Source organism: Candoia aspera, chromosome 5, assembly GCF_035149785.1.
Source record: "Candoia aspera isolate rCanAsp1 chromosome 5, rCanAsp1.hap2, whole genome shotgun sequence".
Lineage (NCBI taxonomy): Eukaryota > Metazoa > Chordata > Lepidosauria > Squamata > Boidae > Candoia > Candoia aspera.
The window spans coordinates 63,224,435-63,247,806 of record NC_086157.1 but is presented as its reverse complement, the minus strand read 5'-3'; the positions used below and the strand labels follow the sequence as shown (position 1 = coordinate 63,247,806).

General features: G+C 34.6%; 1 protein-coding gene across 4 annotated transcripts in view; it reads right to left on the bottom strand.

Moving 5' to 3' along the window:
* The window catches only part of SYNJ1 (synaptojanin 1), a 61,200-nt gene extending 37,828 nt beyond the window's left edge, over positions 1 to 23,372 (bottom strand). For 2 of the 4 annotated variants that reach the window (XM_063305425.1, XM_063305427.1), the window contains exons 1-15: positions 23,316 to 23,372; positions 20,722 to 20,867; positions 18,038 to 18,124; positions 17,458 to 17,725; positions 16,405 to 16,630; positions 15,646 to 15,729; positions 14,797 to 14,858; positions 14,219 to 14,315; positions 13,426 to 13,595; positions 13,096 to 13,177; positions 11,017 to 11,169; positions 6,626 to 6,791; positions 5,544 to 5,567; positions 1,432 to 1,623; positions 1,257 to 1,341 (exon numbers count right to left, since the gene is read on the bottom strand). In XM_063305425.1, the coding sequence (XP_063161495.1) occupies positions 1,257 to 1,341; positions 1,432 to 1,623; positions 5,544 to 5,567; positions 6,626 to 6,791; positions 11,017 to 11,169; positions 13,096 to 13,177; positions 13,426 to 13,595; positions 14,219 to 14,315; positions 14,797 to 14,858; positions 15,646 to 15,729; positions 16,405 to 16,630; positions 17,458 to 17,725; positions 18,038 to 18,124; positions 20,722 to 20,845 (1,820 nt within the window). In that variant the 5' untranslated portion in view covers positions 20,846 to 20,867; positions 23,316 to 23,372. The remainder of the gene's footprint in view (positions 1 to 1,256; positions 1,342 to 1,431; positions 1,624 to 5,543; positions 5,568 to 6,625; positions 6,792 to 11,016; positions 11,170 to 13,095; positions 13,178 to 13,425; positions 13,596 to 14,218; positions 14,316 to 14,796; positions 14,859 to 15,645; positions 15,730 to 16,404; positions 16,631 to 17,457; positions 17,726 to 18,037; positions 18,125 to 20,721; positions 20,868 to 23,315) is intronic. The other 2 variants (XM_063305428.1, XM_063305426.1) reach the window with 2 other exon arrangements.

Genomic DNA, 23,372 nt, shown 5'->3' with positions numbered 1-23,372 from the left:
GTGGCAGCCATGGCTAGGAGGGTCTTTGCACACCTTCGGGTTGTGCACCAGTTGCACCCTGGAGGTTCTACTCACTGACACTCATGCCCTTGTGACCTCCTGTCTGGACTACTGCAATGTACTCTATATGAGGCTGCCCTTGAAGAGCATTCAAAAGCTTCAACTGGTGCAGAATGCAGCAGCATATGTAGTCAATGGCACTGGTTATTCGGTGCATATAGCACCACTACTTCATGTGCTGAATTGGTTGCCAGTGTGCTTCCAGGTGCGATTCAAGCTGCTGGTTGTCACCTTTAAAGTCCTTCATGACTTTGGACCAGGTTACTTGAGGGACCATCTCTCTTCAGCTGTTTGTACCTGCCTAATCCGGTCAATCAGAATGGGCAAGTTTTGGGTTCTGTCAGCTAAGGAATGCTGGTTGGCAGGGCCCAGCAGGTATGCCTTTTCTGCCATAGTGCCCACCCTATGGAACATTCTCCCTCTGGAGGTTAGGATGGCCCTGACCCTGCTGGCCTTTCATAAGGCACTAAAGACCTGGTTCTGTCCTTGGGTTTGGAGCCCCTATGTGTAAAAGGTTCCGCCTCCTGGCTGTATTAGCACTGTTGACTGTGTAGTTTTCCTCAGCTGCTATGTATTTTAATCTTTGTATTTAGTCTTTGTATTTACTACGTCATTGTTTTTATTCTATTTGTTACTGTTCACCGAGTAATTTATTGAGATGGACAGCTTTACAAATTGATTAAATTAACAAATAATAAGATGAAAGAGGGGGTTGGTGCCTTTCAGTCAGTGTTGACTCCTGGCAATGCCTGGACATGTCCCTGCAGTTTTCTTGGCAAGATTTCAGAAGTGGCTTGCCATTGCCTTCTTCCTAGGGTTGAGACAGAGTAACTGGCCCAAGGTCACTCAGTTAGCTTTGTGCCTAAGGCAGAACCAGAACTCTCAGTCTCCCAGTTTCTAGCCTGGTGCCTTAACCACTACACCAAACTGGCTCTCAATAAGAAAGCATACTGATGGTGAATTCATATTTTCTCCTTTTGTACTAGCTATGTCAACTCCCTTAGTTTGAAAAGTAAGCTGTGACTCTTTGTAGGAAAAAGCTGCAGGACATTCAGAGCAAGGATTCAGAGTAGGCAAGTTCTGAATCAGGGGTATTTTATTCTAGGTTTTGAATTATTCAAAATAGTAATTGTATTTTGAAAATATCTTACAGTTGGCAGTCTTTAATTGAATATTTATAAAGCAGTGGCACTTACCTTGCACTCACAATGTTTCCTGCATTTAGCTCTACCATTTCTTCAAACCCTATAGCAAAGATGTCAATAGGCTTGCTCCTTCGGTCTGAAATTTAAGAATGAAAATTCTGGCAATTGCTTTAAAGAATAAAGACCAGAGTGAATAAAAATCCAAATCAATAATAATAATTATTACCTTGGAATTCACTGATACAAGCTATCTTTGGTGCATCCAAAAGCCAGTCAGTAAGAGTCTGGTTTCTAAAGGCAATGCTTCGAAACTGCTTTCCACCATTGACGTTCCATGTTCCAACACAAATTCGAATTTTTTTGGGCTTTGAATACTTATAAAAGTTCTCACACATGCTCTTCAGTATTTTTGCAGATGCTACAAAACATTGTTTACACAGAAATATTTTATTTTATAAGTAAATTTGAAACCTCCAAGTCAGCAAGCCAGAAGCATGTGCTGAAGCGTTAAGCTTTAAAAATAAACAAAAGAATGCATTCAAAAGAGCAAGTACACTTCTTAATTAACAAGTTTTATCTATTTTTCAAGCACAATTGACTTGATTAGTCAATTGACCATATCAAATATTTTTCAAGTGATAGCTCCAGATAATAAGGAGAACTGAATTCTGAAGCATGTTTTAAACTAGAAATTCTTTAAAACCTACATTTACCCATGTTTAACCTCCATTATTTTAACAGATCTGTGATATGTTGCTTAACTGTTTTGGAACTAGAAGATTCGCCATTTATTTTGTATGAACATAGAACAAGTTTGTTATGGTTGATGATTTACTGTGATAGTGTCTGACCGTGTGTGTTTGGTTTCTCCCCATATCTCTTTCTAAGAGCCACGAACAGATGGTTTAGAGTTTATGTTTCTTGTACTGTCTTCCTGCTGCTAAAAGAGAAACTAGACTAAACTCACCTTTGATTCTCTTCTTAGTGGCAGACAGAACCTTAAAACAAATTCTAAATAAGACAGTGATGGCCATTTACTGTTACTGTATATTGTCTTATATACAGTATCTTTATACCCCACCACCACTCAGCAGGCAAAACCAAACTGTCCTGAATATTCACAAGCATACTGGAAAACTGAAAAATGTTCTATCACTTTCCAAAGTACATTTGGGATGTAAACCTCGACAGGTTTTTTTTTTTTCTTTCAGCAAGTAACACAATGTCAGTTGCTTTCAGCAACCAATGCTTCATTAGTATTTCTTCCATGTTGTGCACTTCCTTGGTTTTAATGATGAGCAATGACAGTTCATAAGATGCTTCTACCACTTTGGACAAACATGACAAAAAGCCCCATGGAGTTCAAATTTATGTGTTTCAAAATTTGAAGTTTAGCACCAAAAATTCCTTTAGCTTGTCTTTCGAAGTGCTGTTGTTTATTGTAAGATATTCCCAAAGGGAACCAAATCTCATGACATTACTGCTAAGAACCAAGTGTTATTCTTTAAACTGAGGACGGTCAATCCTATTTTTCCCATGACAGTGAAGCCAAAGTTTATATCGTATTCACTGTACTTCCCTTTTAATAATGACCATGTTATTTTATGTTTACAAATAAAAAATTAATTTACATGCTCTGGTATTGCCATTTACTATTACTGTATATTGTCTTATATATCTTATATCCCATTACCACTTAGCAGGCAAAACTAAACTGTCCTGAATATTCATAATCATACTGGAAAACTGAAAAATATTCTATCACTTTTCACAAAGTACTGTGGCCTCTCCACTGATGCAACAAGTGCACCTACATGTGAAAAGGCATGAAAAAAGGAATCATACCAGTAATTTTCTTTTTCTAAAAATGCTACATCTTTGCACTCCCTTGAAGGTACTCCCATTTGGAAACTGTTGCTTTATCCTAATAGTATTCTACTAAAAGCTATTATTCTGTATACAAATTACTATCCGATAGTATTATAATTAAAAAAATCATTTGTTAAAGCAGTTTCCAGAAGGGTAGCCATGTTAGCTTTTCAGGCAAAACAACCAGGAGTTGAAGCACCTTGAAGACTAACATATTCATTTATATTCATTCATGAATTTAATAAAGAAGAATAATCAACAGAAGTTTGAAACAATGAATGTGTTGGTTTCTAATGTGCCAAAAAGATTCTCTTCCGCATGTATTAAAACAGAATTACCTCATATTTTGTTCAAGGGTGTCTTTTGGACTTCATATTTTGTGTTTTGATAGGAAAGTGTTTTTACTTAGAATGCATACTACAGAAGAGTAGATTGATATAGAATACAATTATGAGTTTGTCCATGTTTTTACTTCAAAACAAGTAACATCAACTTCAGTGAACTCTACATACCAAACACTAAAGGAAATCCACAAAACCATTATTACATTGGCTGACTAAGTTTGTTATGAAAGCATATCTTGTGGCCTTTGAAAGTAACTATACTGATCTAATTATTTTAGAAGGACAGTATAGAAATACACATAAAACAATGACAAACCCAATGAAACTTCAGTAGAAAAATATAACGACTCAGTGGCTATTGCCATTTGCTTCCCTTTCCAATTTACCTTATTATTAAAAGCTACTGCACTTCTCTAAAATTAAAGATTTAATTTAATTTAAATATTTCTAAATGAATTGTTGGCAGTTTCATACTATCATGGATAACAGGAAATCATTCACCACGACAGATGCTTCTGATCATGTGGAATTTGTCTCATTAGGCCAATTGTACTCACTGGTAAGGATACTATTATAACTACACTTGAAAATAAGGCTGTGCTCCTACAAACAGCCTATATGCACATGTACCACTATTACCTATAAGCCCAATTCTTATCAGATAGCCTCCACACAATCTGCAGGATTTGTCACATGTAAGCAGTTGACAGTGGCAGAATCTATGCAGTCATCAGAATTCTTCTCTAACCCTTCAACATGAAGAGATATTGACTTGTGAGCATTTACATCCCTAGACTTATCTCAGCAGATCTGTATTTTTTTTAATCACAGCAGAATACTGAATTAAATAGTAAATTTATTAAGGCATAGTAATTACAAAGGGCTTTTTTTTATGCTATCACTTATAAAGGTGTTTGAAAATACACAGAAATATACACTGAAGACTCAAAACAGAGAGAGAGACCAGAAAAAGGAAAAATACTGTATCTCCTTGTTCCACTGTTTTCACAACTAGTTCTCAATTTCATCTGTTAATCCTAATGAAAAATATGTATTTACAACTCTGTAGAACACAAACTACTGTCAAAATAAATAATCCAAAATGCACAGGGTCACAAAGCAGAAGCATTGAAATTTGTCTGCAGAATTACTGGGGATACACAAAGGGTATATATTTCAAAGCAAGAAGGAAGTCTTTCTGTGCTCTATAGCTACTTGCCTTTGTTTTGTTTGTTAAGCATTCAAACAACCTTATTTTATTAAACACAAGCTTTGCAACTAGCAAACAGCTAAATCCGGTATGGGCTTTTCATAATTTCAAATTCCTTTTCTTTTATAACCAAACTACAAACCAAATACTAAATCCACAGAACCATTATTGTATTGGTTGACTGTATTGGTTTGTATCTGTCTCAAAAGACATTTACAAATATACAAGAGTTGCAAATAACCACTTCTGTATTTCTTTTCAAACCATTACCCTAATTTGCAGAAGTTTCCACACTCAATGCCTCTGCTGTCCAGCCAGGGCTGTGAAAACTGCAGCCTGAAATCTTAAGAGACTCATTTCCAATCATCACACACAATACTAAGCCAAATGAACAACTAGTCAACAGAATAGCAGCAAATGTAACAGTACATTAACAGAAAGAGGGGCTTCTTTTATTTTTCCTTTCTGCCAACTTGGAAAGTAGCAAATCAGAAGCTCACTGCTACCTTAATTTTATTTGATTCATACAGAAACCAACCATTAGAATTTATTGAATTATAGATCAGAATGTATTTAGCCTTCAGACTATACTCCTCTCTGAATCTCCAATACAGTTCTTTGATAAAATGCATATATTAGGGGGAAGTACATACAAATATACATGTTAAGAAGAAACATAAGACAGTTCTGTGTATTTTGTAAAACATTTTCAGACTGTTTAATAAATAAGTTGAACTTAAGACTGAATACATCTGAAACTAATAGACCAGAAACAGTTCCTATGATAACAGGTCAGATTGTTTATAAGTATGTGTAACATACTCTGCATGCATTTCAAGATAAGAAAAGTATCTAAAAATAATTTAACACTGATTATCATTCCAGATATTGATAATTATGGGTGCTATACTCTACCTGATTGCAAAGTCTGCTCTGAAACTATGGATGCAATGAGAAAGGAAAGAAAATAAATTAACTGAACAGTTAGATGTTACCAAGTTATAAGGTTTCCAGGATACAACACCAGTACTTCCCAAATTTTTTCTTTATTTCCCAAAAACACTTATCAGAAAGTGCTTTTTACCCAACATAGGTAAAACACTTAAAGTCAATTTATATGTCCCTGTTGTGATTGGGTAATGACACACCAACCCATTACCAAAGAAAAACCATTTTTACCCAATTTTGGGTAATTTACCCATGTTTGGGAAGCACTGCTTTACAATGAATGATTAAAAGTTAGAAAAAAATTACTACAAAATCACAATTCCCTAGTTTATTGCAGAGTATTGCATATAATATAGCCATCTATATAATGTCATGTAGCCCTAAAATAGCTGCAAATTTAATTAACTAAACTTTGAAATTACTATTCAGACTTCTCAAACCAGGATCTAGACATTTATACTTTAAACTACAAGTTAGTATAAATAGTTGTTATGTACGGGGGTGGGGGGGTGCAAACAGGCAAGTTAGATTTGCAGAAGGTATGGGATTTGATCTCATATTAATACAGTCCACTCATACATACTCTCTAGATACGATAAACATGGGATTCCTTTATTTCCTGAGGTTCTCAAAAATAATCTAACTAAAGCATAGCAGACTATTTAAAGAATTTTCCTAGAGCACACAGAATAAATAGCTCAAAAAACCATGAACAGAAAAAAATACAATAGCTCAAAAAACCATGAACAGAAAAAAATATTTTTCCACAGTACTCTATGAATTTGTGTAGTGAATATACTACACAAATTTGTGTAGTACATGGATTATAAAGCAATTCTCATACTTCTGCAAAAATGTTTGCAAGAAGGGCGTATTCTTGGTTTCATCTTTTTTTTTTTACACAGTGCTCTTGCAAAAAGGATACTTTATGCCTCCCATCTCCAAATTGACTCTGGGCAATATATATATCTTCCACATGCAGAAGTGAAACTTTGGATGCAACCAGTTTTGTTAGCAGCCATATATATTAAGAATCTAGAAACACATACCACGTAAACTGCTGGTGGTTAAGAGAGCCCGTGCTTTGTCTGCCAAATCACTATTCAGGGTATTGCCCAATAACAAAACGTCAATAGCCTCCTGCTTTGAGCTATCAAAAAAGTTATTTTGAATTGTTCTGGTCACAGACCGTGCACCATCCTTCAGCTTCCCAGTCTGGTAGGGAGGAAAATGTATAAATATTTTGTAAGTTATTTACAAAAGTTTGGCAAATACACATAATGCGGTTCTAAATCAACTCATAGTCTTCTATTAAATAAACTAGTTTTCATGCTGTATTAAACTCAGTTATTACAAATGTGTAAATTAATACTATGTTTTTATGTTGGGATAGGATCAAAGACAGACATAAAATACCTAGAAATACAAACCAAAAAATTATCTAAATAGGTGTGACAAAAATTACATAGCATAGTCATGCACATCTTTGCCTTTATCAAAAGTAGCAAATACACTATTACAAAGCTATCTATTTACCATATGCTATAAACATTATTCTTAAGTGTTTTAGTTGCAATGGGTTATTTCCAGACTTGTTCTTAGTAGGATTCTGCTTGCGCTGGAGAAGGGAGGTAGGCAGTGGTATTCCTGACACTATTTTTCCTCCCTGTAACATTATATCCCTTTAACTTATCTGTATTTCATCTCTTTTCTTACATCTATAACACTTGTGTGGATTTGCTTCTCTCCATCTCAAGAGAATACTGCATATTCTCTCTCATTTCTGTCACTCTTGCACTTTTGCTGAGCTGAATAAAGATGGGTTTTTTCAGGTTTGCCCAAAGCTAAAGTGTGTTACATACTACATGTTGTCAGAAGTACTTTTGTTTGAAGATATGGGCTCACTGCATAAGAGATAAATGTGTTTGATCAGAATGGATACCTTTGGCCCCCTTCTGGCACTGGTGTTACAGGGTAACACTGCAGGTAATTAGAAGAAGCAGGAGAAGAAGTTCAGGATACATTTAACTGCAGGGGGAAAATACGTCAAAAACTGACATGACTGTTGCATTGCACAGAAGATGCACGTGCAATTGATCACACTTGGGTTTTCTTGGGAGAGGAGAAGGATAAAGTCTCACAGTTAGAGGAAGTCCTGGAGTGATTCTGCATCCCATGTAAGAACATTGTTTCTGAGTAATACTTGTAAACAGTATGTTTGAGGCTCTTAATCAAATTATCACTGAACTACAGTCGAAAGTGACAGCTGTGAATTTTGAACTATCATGGATGACTGGAACAGAGATAAAATAGGATTATAACCAAATTTATAGGACACAGAATTGACTTTTAAAAAAAGGAAGATTTGTAGGACTACTTCGGTAGCATGAAGTCAGTTACAAGCTATGGCTCTGGCGGCAGTATTTGATTGAACTCAGTGCTGTGAATGTAAGATAATATGAAAATGAGAATTTACATGAAAAAAAATGGAGAACTGAACTGTTCAGCCTAAAGTCCAAAAAAGGAAGCTGTGATAGGCTACATCCTCCTTGGAGCTGCCCCACATTTGAAAAGCAATTGCAATAAATAAAAACCACTTTGTGAGGGCATGTACCACTCATATTGCTACAAGCAGTAGAGAACGTGGACACTGTAAATTGCATCAGATAAACGTGGATAGTTTATTCATGGATGTGTCTAAAATCTATCCCCAAAATTTGAAGGAATGGCATGGTTCAGTGTGTGCTGATAACATCATAGTAAGATTTCAGTTAGACACAAGCACATAGGTTACTGCATTACCTGAAGAAATATTCTGACAATTATCGTGTGTTAAGTTATTGTTAAGAACTCAAACCAATTTAATGGTGTTTGGGGAAACCTGTATAATATCATTGGTAGTTAATTTATAATGTGTTAAATTATAGAGAAAGTAAAGTTTAGTGTTCTACATTCTAGGTATTTCTTCAACTGCCATGTTAGGTAGAACAGCATGTAAAGAAAACAACCTGGTTTGTTTAATGGATATCATTGTTGCATCCCAAATAATACTATTTTTTAAAAATTAAATTCATATCCAGATGTTTTTGACAGATTGGGTGAGTTTAAGGAGACATCCTATCGCACTGCAAGCCCTACTCTGCCCCAAGAAAAAGGAGGGAACGGACTATGGAAAACAAGTAGTGGCTCTGATTCCATGAATGGAATCCCTTGCATTTGTGAAGATATATTTCATCTAATTCAATGTCTTAAACAAATACTAATTTCCTGTAAACATATTAAAAATATAGTTGACTGCACAAAATTGCAGTGTTACTAAATTACAAAGTAAGATATTAATTATCCTCTGCTGATCAGATGGCAATATCATACTAGTTACAATACAATGCTGATACATTCAGATGTTTAGAACTGTTACACAAAAACAAGTATGTATTTACAACACATGTATAATGCATATGCATCTACCTATACGTGTGTATGTGTATGTGTTCAAATAGTAACTTAAAATTTAGAAAGAGAAATAGAAGAAAAATCCTTCCTTCAATCCTTCCTTCAACACTCTGCAGTTTTAAAATTTCAACTTTCATTGTTCCTAGCTATCATGGCCAATGGAAAAGATAGTGAGAGTTGTAATCCAACAAAAAATATATTTATTTTAAAAATGGAAGGCATCAGGTTGCCTACCTTGTCTACAGTATAAAATAACATCTGCAAATTCTCAGCATTTATTTTTCAAAACTTTCTATATTTTACAGCTGAACACTTATTGAAATGGATGCAAAAATACCTTCTAGATATTTTGCCATGTTTCAGGATCACTGCTAAATTAAGTAAAGTGTAATTTATGAAAGTATATTCACTGTAACATTCCAGCCTATTTTATTTTTAATAGGAATCTCAGCTGTGAGTTATTTGCCCACACATAGTTCTGCCAATATAAAATCAGTCCCATGGGCATATCTACCTGTTCAAACAGTACTACGTTTTAGAAATCAAGCTAAAGTTGATTTATTTAACTCAAATTATCTTTTTTCCATATACGTTTTGGATTGTTTTATTTTTATGGTTTCTTAATATTGCATAATAACATTTGTAACCAATCCTGGGGGGGGGGGGCAGAAATTGATGGAAGCAAACGTTTTTTAAACTAAAAATATTCATTCTGCATGAATTCTATGCTAACTTTTGAGGTCTGAAATAACTATATTTAAGAATGCAACACAGGCCTTTAAACAATAAAATCTACCCTAATGGGAAAGCTATCCTTGGAAAGACTAAACAAGAGTTCAGATCAAATCTTACCATTTTGCTCCTTTAACAATTTGGTGTGCATAAGTATTTTTAAACACAATATAGAACATTTGACAATATTCAAGAAATTACACTCACCAATTACATATCAGGCAACAGAAATGAACCAAGGGAAAAGCAAAAGAAAGATTAGTTAAGGTGTTAAAGACTAGAGAAAATTGAAAGAATATTTCAATTTCAGGTTTTAACTTGAAAAAAGTTTCATCTTAATTCATGGGTTAAGAAGTAAGGTAAAGGTAAAGGTTTCCCTTGACGTAAAGTCCAGTCGTATCCGACTCTAGGGGGCGGTGCTCATCTCCGTTTCAAAGCCTTGGAGCCGGCGTTGTCATAGACACTTCCGGGTCATGTGGCCAGCATGACGACTCGGAACGCCGTTACCTTCCCGCCGAAGCGGTACCAATTAATCTACTCACATTTGCATGTTTTCGAACTGCTTGGTGTGCAGAAGCTGGGACGAGCAACGGGAGCTCACCCCGCCGCGCGGTTTCGAACCGCCGACCTTCCGATCGGCAGCTCAGCGGTTTAACCCGCAGCGCCACCGCGTCCCCGTTAAGAAGTACTATCACAAAAATTCATGCAATGAAAATGTTACAGAATATGCTATTTTCCTCAATTTAATGAACATGACCTAGAAAGTAAGCTTCTGAAAAGTCACAGACAAAATACATGGAAAGCCATAACTAAAAATATATCTAATTTAGTCTTCATACGTAACACACAGGCAACTCAGGCAAAGGCAAGTTATATGAAACTTTTAGCTTGACTATTATAATAATATGGCACCACTTACAGCTGCTCTGACAGCTATGTGGCAAATAAAAATAATCTAATGTGGTTAGTCAGGGACATTAAGGAGATAGATCTGTAAGATTACTTATCTTCAAAATGTAGCAAAGAACATGGAAAAACAAGACAAATGTTAGTTTTTATAACCGAGCCATTTATATGAACTTTAGTTAAACAATAAAGAACTACAGAAAAAGGGACTAAAAGAGGTTGTAATTGACAAATATACTAACTCAAGGATAAACACAGCACTTCTCCAGGATTACAATATAGTCCAAAATACAGGAAAGATTTAAGACACCTATACATAACTATATTGAATTTATTATTAAAATATTACCTTTGCTTTTCCTTCAAGAGCTCCAGTTCCAGCATATATTTTACTGACCGAGTCACCATTAACAGACCACATGGACCGAAAAACCTCCTGGAATCGAGTAACCAGCTGAGGTTTTTCAGCTAACCCTAAAACTTCCAATTGTTTTGTTAACATCTATAACAAAGTAATGAAAAAGTGGATTTAAACAATATCAGCCCATTTAATTTAAAAAAAAAAAAAGCCTTTTGGCAATCTTATAAAACTGTAATTTAATCTGTTTGTATAACTTATAGAAATCTATACATTCTAACTATAGATTATGTAATTTTAATTATAATTACAATTATCAGTGCACATGAAGATCTACAGAGTAATACGAGGAAAAACTTAGGTCCTTTCCTACAAAAATAATCTTCTCCTTCTTCACCTTATGTATGTATGTATGTATTTATTTAGCATGAGCCAGTGTGGTGTAGTCCTGCCTTAGGCACAAAGCCAGCTGGGTGACCTTGGGCCAGTCTCTCTCTCTCTCTCAGCCCTGGGAAGCAGGCTATATGTCAACTCAAGGTGGTGAACATGCCTAATACTCCTGCCTCCCATTTTCCCCACAACAACCACCCTGTGAGGTGGGTTGTGCAGAGAGGGAGTGACTGGCTCAAAGTCACCCAGCTGGCTTTCATGCCTAATGGAGGCCTAGAAATCACAGTACATCCTTAACCACTACACCAGACCAGCTGTATACTACAAAGGCAATTCAAATGCATGGCCTAGAAGATGGGAAACATGATGTAGACTCTATCATTTTACATATTTTTCAACTCTTGGTTTCTTGTTTACTACAAACTATAATTTGGAAACTAAAAATGCTTTCAGAACACTATCAGAATCAGAACTTATGGTTTCATATGGATTTCAAAATCTCATTTGCAAATGCCCATTAGGAATTTGTCAACTTGGACATAATAAAAAACTATGCACAAAAAGAGATGGATAAGACAGAAAAAACAGTTTCCAAAGCAGCCATGTGCCTGCTTAACAATTTAAAAAAAACAACACACTCCCATGTGTTCCAAACCAGATTTTGACATTAATATCATTATGGAGAATTGAGACCATCTGCAAATAGAAACCTAGTATACTGAAAAATCTAGTGCACTGCTTGAAAATGATGAACATGCCAATAGATATGTTTGACAGTATGCATATTGATGCAGAAGGGAGGTAAACAAACAAACAAATCTCAATGTATCTTTTGATTAAAATATGTACACTGTTATATCTTCTTGTCCACTGGAAGCCTAATCCTATTCTCTACTGCTTAAACTTAGTGGACTCTGCATGATGTGTCTCCCCATGATATAGCGAACAATACTTCCATACTCCAAAAGTTTTAATATTGCTGTATATGCATTGGGAAGAACTTCTTTTACTAAGAGTTTCACAGTATGCTGTTTCAAAAGCATGTGAGAAGAAAATGTAATGTTTTTCACAGACATAGTTCTTTCTCTAATCACAACTCCTTCACTCTTAAAGATATTTTATCAATAGATGGCTGTTAAAAGGAGAAGTTAAAGAAAAAAGACAAGCTTGTAAAAAAGGCATTCAGAATTTTTTTTTTTATCGTACATTATTTGTTGATACTTTCAGACTCTACAAATAACTTGTTGTAGGCATTTAGGCTGTAGCTCAGTAATTTCCCCCAGTGCTAAGCAGAAAAACACATAGTTCCTGAAAATGTGTATCAGAAAAGTTTGTATAAGGAATTTTTAGTTAAGCTAATTCTGCTTCCAATAAAATAATTATATAAAGATGTATAGCATCACTAATTCTCTGAAATTGAAGCTTAACTTTACAAGGAAATAAAGGAAAGGAAACCTGGCATTGTACATTATTATAACTTGCTCAATGAAGATAATAAGAAATAATTTGTTAAACTTGTATGTCATAATTTATTCTCTTAGAAAAATGAAAAATAAAATGGAAAAAATAATTCATCCTCTTATAAAGGGTTTTAATATTTAAGTTATAACATTCAATCAGCATCAATTTTGATATGTTTTTCCCCCAAACTATAACTGTGGAATACAATCAGATTCTTACCTCCAAGCCAATGAAAGCCTGCACACTATTTGTTCTATCTAGACAATCCAAGCAGTTTGTTCTTATAGTACCACTTTGTGATCTGCACCAAGAAGAAGAGTATTAAACAATCTGCATACAAACTAAACTCTTAAACACAATTTTAGTCAAGAACCAAAGATGAAGATAAGCATTATTACACACATTTGTGCAAAACTGACAGGTGACAATGACTTTCATCATTTATACTGTAGAACTGGAAAAGGTACAGCTAAGGACAAAGTGCACTATTAGTGCAAAAGCAAAGTATAATTTTCTATCTGCAAGTTAACAGAAGTGAAATAACCAAACCTTTTAACTTCTTTTCCATCAAAGTAAAAAAATCCACATTCAAAGAATTTCTGGATCTGTGGCTTAAGAACACTATGCAGCTTTTCTGCTTTTCCACCTTTCACCATTTGATGATAGTCAAAGTTTACCATTTTGATGTCATCAGCATGTTCAGATGCCTTCAAATGGCTCTGATGAGATGGCAGAAGAAAAGGCAAACGAGTCAGTGTCCAGAACAAGTAGATGCTTGTGAAATGTTGTATCACTTCAGTAGTGCTAAAATAAAATACTGCCAACAACTGTTATTTTAATTGTTTGGTTTTTATTACTAATACTTATAAATGAGCATTTTAGTAAGTTCTAGATAAAATGCCATGCTTCTATGAAATTAATATAAGATACTTTTTGAAAATCAAGATACTTTAGTAGGATTACTGACATATTGCTACTGATGCTTCATCGGTCATTTATAAGGCCTGAATTTCTTCTATAAAATCAGAGTTAATTCATTGGCAATTTTAAAAATAATTTTATGTTACTAATATGACATTTTACTAAAATGACAGTGGACTAATTTTAATTGGTTTATAATTTCCAGACTCACTTAAAGCAGCCCCAATTTTTTAAATACAAAAAACTGATAATCTGATTGATATCAGAGACAAAATTATAGTTTTAAACTCAACTGTTACAAGGAAATGAGTTGCAAAGTAACCCAATTATTCTTTCTTTATGAATGTGAGAGTTTGATCACTATAGAGCTAGTTCAATATTGCCAGAATGGCAAATTTAGTAAAATTTATAATATTCTTACCTGAAAAGCTTTGCTAAGCATATGCTCCCCTTCTTTTGAACCAAGAAGATTCACAATTATCTGCTTACCATGTATATTTTTAAGAGTATGAAAATGCCTGCAAAGTGAAAAAGGTCTGTTATCCCTGAGGCTGGTAAAAGTCTAGGAACTTTAAACTTCTGAGTGGAAGATGCTCTAAATCTTTAGTTACTTCTAAATAGATAGATGAAGCTTCTTCCTCTTCCATCTCTTTGAATTGATAATAAAGCCGTATGAAATTATATGTAATCTGTATGAAAGAATTGTAACCTTTAAGGTAAAGTCAAGTTACAGCTTATAACAAAGTTTACTTCTGACACAGGTTCATTACTCAGCAGACAACAAAATATGATTGCTTTTAAATGCTTAAGATCCTAACATGCTTAAGATCCTAACATAAATTATACGTTACAAAATGTTAAATCAGAGTACAACAATGCACATGTTAATCTTCAGGTTCATTCTAGTCTCACTGAGATTAATCACATGTTTATTAATTGTGAAGATAGATGGTATTAGAATTAGAAGTAAATCCCTTCTTCTAGAAAAAGGATTTTTACCTGTCAAAGGCTGGTGCATTTGCTTCAAATCCTCTTGACATTCTGACACGATGAGATCCAACCTGAAACAGAAAAGTGATTTATTTACTTTGCCCTTGCACTCATTTTTTGTTTCACAAACAAATTTAGATTCAACAAATTTTATTTCTAAACTACTCAAATTTCTACCCATTGCCACTGGAACTAATTCCATCCATCTTGCGGCAGTTGTCCCCCTCTTCTCTTTCCTTCTATTTTCTCCCAGCATTTTAGAGTTCTCCAAAGATCTAAGTCTTTGCATGATGTGTCCAAAATAAGATAATTTGAGCCTAGATAATTTGTGTCTTGAGTGAGAACTCTGGATTCATTCTATGACTTGTTTATTTTCTTGGCTATCCATGGAATTCTTAGGAATCTTCTCCAACACCAAAGCGTTGCACTAATCTCAAGTGGGGAAGTGAAAACCCATCCAATTCCAAAGATGAAAAAGTCCCCAACCCAGGGGGCCCAAACAGCCATAGCCACTCAGTCTTGTCAGGATTGAGTCTTCTAATCTTCTTGATCTTCCAACGGTCGAGATTCTTGTAAGTAGTTCCCCAATTTAACGCTCTCTAAATCCTGGCTGGGTATTATAGGAATTGAAATACAAAATATTCAAACAGGAAACTCTTTTAAAATCACTTGAGATACAAATAAGCAAGACTGAAGCAACTCTGATCTCTTCATAAATCTGACAATTTAAACAATTATGCATTCCACAGTCTCCAAACAGGCATGTTTTCTTCTAGAATGTATTGGCTACCTGTCCTCTAAATAGTTGTTTATTCTTTTATTATAGCTAATGCAATAGAAAAGTGATTCCCTTCATACCTGTAAGCCAGGTTGCTCCCAAAATAATGGAACAGATCCACGTATTTGTATAAAAGACGACACACATTCATCTAGAAATATCACCTGTTGGAGATATATTTATTGTATAAATTTTTCTTTAATACCATGAAAACATGTACAGTACCTGCGCAAGTAACAAGGCAGGGTTTTATTTTTGGTTTTTACAAATTCTTCCATACTTTTGCATGTTTAAATTTTAACACTGAGAAGGTACAGACTAAGGCTCAAAATGAAATTAACACTGAGCAGTTATTTAATATGTAGATGATAATTCTCCCTCAGGCCCTCTGCTAGGTTACAGCAATTTCTCCTTTTTTACCAACAGCAAAATGAGGTTAGAAGAAAGAGAAAAATTAACTGCATATAAGTCTTTGGACTCACCCCTATGCCACCATGTTCTTTTTTTAAAGTTAGTAGGAAACCCTTTGCTTGTTTGATTAGAAAAATTGCTATAATGCCCAATCCTTTACAATGTGTTCAATAAATCTTACTTTCTAGTATATGCATTTAGAACTGTTGCTCTGAAGAGCTCATTTATACAGAAATGTAAAAATAACAATAAAGCTCAACTTGAAAGGTTATTGTTTCTATATACTGTAATTTCAAATCCCATACTATTATGGCAAAATCTATGTAACATGTCTATTGCAAGTATAGGTTTGACTGCTATCACCTACAGAAAATTTCCCAATTTACCTACTGTAATTAAATTAATAAACAGTTAAACACTTATCATACCTGTTCTGTTTCAACAAAATTAGCTACATGGCCATCATCATTTGTTCCTCGAACATTAAATCTGGTCCCAGCTCGCTCACAGCTTAGTCGGGAAATAATGCAAGCCTTTGCTTGTTTGTGAGCTGCATAAATAGTTCTAATCTCCACTCCACCACACATGAGTCGTAACAACCAGTCATCACACTTCACTCCATAATGTTTAAGATGCAAATGCAATGATTGATTCCTATTAGAAAATTAATGATTTAGATTTAACATTAAGGAAGAAGCTTAAGAATTTAATTCTTAAATTAAATTTAAACCAATAAATATAACATATTTATAAAAGTATTTAATTCTAATATGTGAATTTAGGAAAATAGGAGGAAAGCATAAAAAATCATTCAGACTAAAAACATATGTTTGAATGAAACTCAAAACATTTCAAATACTTCTACATGATGTTTTATAAATTAGACTAAATAAAATACATTCAAAAAATTTTAGAGTTTACTTTCACTGTGCATTTCAAATGGCAACATAAAGAGAAAGCCTAAATGGAAATAGCAGATGGAATTTCATGTGCAATACTTGTTACTTGAGAACATTTTTTCCAACCATCTGCAGCCTACTACTATGCTTGCTTCTCCAGATTAAGACTGGCTATATTGAATACGGCTTATTTTCATGTGAATATACACAGAATTGGAGAATGGGAGAATGCTTAAACAATAAAGTGATAACAAAACACCACACATTTAAAATAGAGAAGTCTCAAAGACTTCTGTGGAGTACCTTAAACTGTATCTGTAATTTTTTGGGAAACGTCTAAAGCCCATTTCAAAACTCAGATTTGCATTTCTCCCCATAGACTGAGACTAAATGTTCAGGAAAATTCACTTCTACTTTCACTGCAATGTCTGGCTTTTTAATAAACTAATATGTTGCTTTAAAAAAAAAAAGAAACAGACAATTTTAAAAAGTGGATGTGTAAAAATCATGACAAGAGGCATTTCATAATGTAGCTACATAACCTAACATAACAGATAGATCTCCTAAAACTTCTTAACTCACCAGAAAAATCTATTATCAGTGCTTTCTTCTTGCATGTTACGATGAGCATTTAGACTAAGATCTAAACTGACTCCAGTAGAAGACCAAGCAAAATAAAAGTTTCCTGAATTCAACACTTTGCGCACTTCAGAGACACGTTCTTCATCTGAAGGGTCAGTTCTCAGTGATATCAAATCAGTTGAAGTAACACGGAAAACTTCAGATTCTTGAATTTTTCCAACGGACATGCATCCTGTAACAAGTACTAAATAGTGCAGCAATATATCTCCTGTAATAAATGAAGTAATTGGTTACTGTAATTCAAGAAAAATAATTTTCAAATGTTTTATTCTTGCAATACAGAAGTGAATTATTTTAAAAGATTTCTTCAGTATATAAAATTTTCAGTAATTGATTTTCAACAGATTCAATTAACAGTATCTTGCTGTACAAACAAAATTACTTGTTAATTCCTCTGAAATGTGAAAATACAAACCTACAAAAAGATGCCATGAACAATTTGAAATTCTTACAACTATTATTTTTCTGAAGTGAAAAAGTAGGTAGATCATTTCCAAAACAAAAAACACAATGTACTCACCAAGGTTTAATCTTAATACACCTAGGAGTCCATATGCATCCATTACCTTGGAGTACATATTCTTGATTGCCTCTTTCTCAGCAGATGCTGTTTAAATAAATGTTCAAAATTTACAGGTCTGCCAAAAGATTTTTGTGTATAAATTCATTTTAAAGTTTTTCATTTTCTGCTTCAAAGTATTTACAGTTCAAAACAAGCAACTGAATTTGTATAATTGACAACATGATTGAATACTTAAGAGAATATATAGATATATACGCTTTAGAGTAGAGTTATCAAACCGTGGTTTGCAGAACTCTAAGGTTTTGCAAGAACCTAAGGGGTTCTATGAGAGACTATGGGCAAATAAAAAATAAAAAAAGTTCAAACACAGCAATTTGATCAGGAGTTGTGGGATTTTTTTTTAAATCTTCCTTTAGAATACACCAACTTCTGGTATGCAATGATCTTGTATTGTAACAACTGTAAGCAGATTTAAATACTTTGACTACAGCATGTATCACAGTTGGTCTTGGATTGGGCCGGTAAGACTTTGAATATGGTATAATTGCTGTATTTCCAAGTTACTTTTAAAAATCTACTATAGTTTAAGCAATTCAAATAACCTTTTAATGCAGAGAATTACTTACATAATGTTTTGCATACAAAACCCAAGAGTTTGGAGGCAGAGACCTGTACTATAATAATTGATATATGGTTCACCAAGACCAAATAAGTTTTACTTCATGGCAGCAGCAAAACATCTTTCTTAATACAAAGAACAGTAGTTATTGAAGCAAATTCTAACTGCTGAATGCCAAAAAAGAAAACTGTTCTTTCATACTACAATAGGCACTTACTTTTCGGTAATACTCATTCAAATAATTCTTACTTGTGAGTAAGCATGGATGGGACTCCACTGGAAAGAGAAAAAATATTAAATACCTGACCTACGTGCCCTACATGAGGATTCAGCAACTTTTTACAAGCAATACTATTACACAATCTACTTCATTTTTCCTCATTTTAAATGGCTGAAATCTCATATAATAATACAAAAATCATTTGAAGTGAGTGGATATCATCTTTGGATGCCATGGTATTCATGTATGACTCTACATACTCTATCCTATCCTGTAGCCTACATTAATTTATAAACTCCAGCATTCATTTCCGAAGAGTTTTAAGTGTAATTATTCCTAGAAGCTTTCTTTTTCACTTGGCTATATCCTTTAATTTAAATCTTTTGGCTGAACATATTAAATGTGTGTTAACAGAAGTACTAGATAAGTTAAAATCAAAATTCATATTGAGTGTTGCTAACCATTTTAGCAGCTACTGTAGAAGCAGAAGTTGATGTTGCAACAGCTAACGATGTATCAGCATTGTATCCCAGACAAGTTAAAAACAGCTATTGACATTTATATCTTCACATCAAATAAGCAGGAATAAGACCTATATCCCTCTTTTCAAGAAGAAGAAATATATATATATATATTACTTTATTAAGGGGAGATTCATCATTGCGGCTTATTTATCAAAATCAAAGAAGGTAATTTGTCTCTTATTTCATTCAATGCTTTTGAGTTTTTTGTTCCTGCCTATAATTTTTGGGACCTTCAATGATTTTAACAGAAAAAAAGAAAACCCTTTAGACAAGTCATTTAAAACTAACTAAAAAGAAATAGAGAAGTCCTTCTTGTATTCTAACTGCAGCTGTGAAATTAAAATGTTCCATTTTTAATTAATTTCAATTCAGTGCTACACTGCTCCCCAAGTATATGAAATCTTGATTCATTTTAATAAATAGAGTGGACAACAATAGTCTTCAGGCACATGAAGCCCTCCACAGGCTCTCATGCCTTCTTATTACTCCTCCATTTTCCTGCCCCCATCAGATTTACTATTGATTTCTTGAAAGGCTCTGTCTCTACAAGTCCCAGCCATCCATAAGAATGCAGAAATTGACACTGTGGTTTTTGCATTAAAGATTCTATAGTATGTGGGCCTTGGGGGAAAAAAAGACTTTGATTGAAAATGACATCTTCCAGGAGGGCCAGTTACTGTAGACTCCTCTGAGCATGGAAGTTAGAATCCAAGCAGTCTTTGCATCTATTTGCAGATACAGGCCTTTCAGAAAATCATAAGCACAACTGATAAGTCAAGATGAGGCAGGCCACTGGAGAGGATGGTTTGAATCTTACCTCTCTAGCAATCTCAGCTGCATTAATTTTGTTTGTTGTGGGGAGAAGACGACAGAGGCTGTATATGGTGTGTGTTGTGTTTGGTCCCCAACCACAAGCCAGCAGAATATGCAATCTAAAGACTACCTATTCTGTCTGACCAAAAAAAATCATAGCATCATTTATTATTAGTCATACTGGCTGGGCTGTTGGGAATTACGTTTCAGTGACATCTGGTAGACTGCATTACATTTAGCACTATGTCCAAAAATAGCATTATGCTAGGTGATGGTTTCTGCCAAAATTCAAAAGATATATATTAATGAATGTTAATAAAATACGTTAATCTGAAAACTGCAATGTGAAAGAATAAAAAGGGAAAAAAGACAAGAAATCATTAGGACAGATGAAGTTACCAGCCAGCCAGAAATGGTGACTCAACACCATTTGTTCTGTTTCAATCTTTCATTCTTGCACATATTATCAGCAATCTGCTTATATCTCCAGTGATCTTCAACTTACAGAGAACAGCCACAGCTCCAGATTCAAACATGAGACATTCTTCCTTGTTTCTGGCTTCTACAATTACACTGAATGGTGGTGGGTCCAGTTTATGATAGATACGATAGCCTTTACTGAATGCCATTTTTCCTTTATTGAAGACAGAACTGTACAGCAAAGTTAAAAAAAGAGAACATTATTAGAGATACCCATGATCAAAGTATCTGAATGTAATGTCTTTCCAACCAATAGAATAGTTATATTCTGAATTTACATCCACTTAATTAACTTGTCCTCATCATCACAGTCACTTAATTAATGCAAGGTATCAGATCACAACCAAGAGAATTAAATTCAGAAAGTAACTGATGAGCTAAAGTAATTAATAAATATAACCGTTGTTATTTAACATTATGTTACTCAAGCCCTAATTATTACTTTCAGCTCAGATTACTGTTACATGTTTTTATGCCTTCTTTAAAAAACATACAGGAACTTTGGAGTGATTGTTCCAAGACAATGGAAATTATTCTGAAGATAGGCTGTTCGCTTCTAATGCTACTCATCCTTTAAACATCCAAAACATACTTTTAATAGGCTCTTTCGGATCTGCGTTTTAAACATCTGAAAGAAGGACTGTTTTCATACTAATATTATTTTTATAGTATTGAAAACTATCACTTAGAACTTGATAAAAATGCTGAAGTATTTTTCATAATGTTGTTTCACAAGAAGGTAATGGTCACATACATGTATATACACACACACATATATACATATAATATATATAAGTGTATATGCACATTAAAATACTAAATACTAAAACATTTTAAAGCAAACTAATTGTCTCAGTATGCATGAAAACGTTATCTGTAAAAGCTCTTTTATACAAAATACATCTTCATGCATTCAAGCAAAACAGGGAGATCCTACATTTTATTCTGGGATGCATTCCAGGTTAAGTCTCCACATCCAAATTTGTAGGGAACTGAGAGATCACAAGATGCATAAGAGACTTTCCTTTTGGTACAAAATTAGAGTATCTGTATAGATACAGAAAAGCATTATCCTAGACAAGCTAAGTAAATGAAAAATTATTTATGGTTTAGTCTACTAATGATGGACATTCTAATTCTCACTGGCATAAGAACCTCTTATTGCTGTTAGCAAGTTGGTCTAACCTCTTGACATGGGTTCCACTTCCATAATACCCCAAACAGGGAAGCCAGAGAAAGCATATGTTAGTATATGTACCAGCAGGTTCCTTTGTCCACATTTTAAAATATGTAACAGATTCTTCTGTGCCACTTCAATTGCATCCTATCATATCCAAAAGTAAAGATGACTTTTTGCTATTTTTAAAGGTTGATGCATTTGCAAACAATAGTTCTAATTACTACTGAGCTTTCTACATAGCTATTCATATAGGACTTAGCTTCATCTGGGATAATCTGATTTATCTTCACAACATAGAAATTAATTTGCTTTTACTAACATATGCTAAAGGAGAGTAATCAAATTCCAAGAAGCAAATATGTAAACTAGAATATAAATCAGATCAGTACCAGCAACGTAACAGGTAATATGTACCATAATGATAAAGTCAGTTACAGCCAGACAACTAGAAATAAATTGAATATCATATAATCTGTCACATGAGAGAGGCTGAAATCATTATCTTCCTGTTTATACATATTTCTCTTCCTGCTTATATATAGAAAAAATGTGTACTTTTAAATTAATAAAAACACATATTTTCTTTAGGAATATATATTGAAGTAGCATTTCAGTATCCCTTTCCCCTCTTATTGGGAGGTGCAATATTTCCCAGTAGGAAATTGATTTCTTACAGAAGCATGAAGAAGAGAAAACTGATTACTAATGGTAGCAGTAAGGGATGTGCAAGGTAAATAAAGCGATAGTTCCAGGAACAAAAACGGCACCTTAGGAACGGTATTAAAAATTAGAGGCAGCATAGAAATATGCACTGACAGTTCCCTCTCCATCCCTACCACCCACCCCGCTGTAAAAGAGCGACTTCCGTTTCTCCTGCCGGGCAATCGCAATGAAGGTGGCTTAGCTTGCCTCTTCGCTAAATATCCCCACCTGCACCGCTATCTTCCCATTTCTGCATCAAATACTTAGGAAAGGAGCAGGAAAAGCTATCTGGCCAGTGGGGTAGAGCAAATCAACCGCAAGAGGTCTCCGGTGTCCATATTGTTAGACGGGCAATACTGCGACCACCAGACTTCCCTCGTCGGACTGTTAGGCTGGTGGTTGTAAGAAAGGCCGCAAAATGGTACCAGCCTTACCAAAGCAATACCAATAAAGGACCTGGGGAAAGGAAGATAATGAAAACAAAGAAGAAGCCGAACCGAACCCCCTTGACAGACTTACACAGAGTTATGTGGGAGTCACCGTGGTTCACAAAGCCTCCATCTTGTGCGAGGACACCACTTCCCTTCACACCTTTACAGACCCACCACTCCAGAAAAGATGGACCCGGTTCTTCAGGACAGGAGCCAGAAGCTAAGGCTCGTCAGAGGACGAGACCGAGAAAGGAGGAAGTGAAGCCCAAACAAGTCAAATCAAGCCCTCCGTTCAATTTTCCTTACCGCCTCCTTTACCACCTCCGGCGGCGCTTCTCAATACCGCCGCCTGAGGCACCTGCC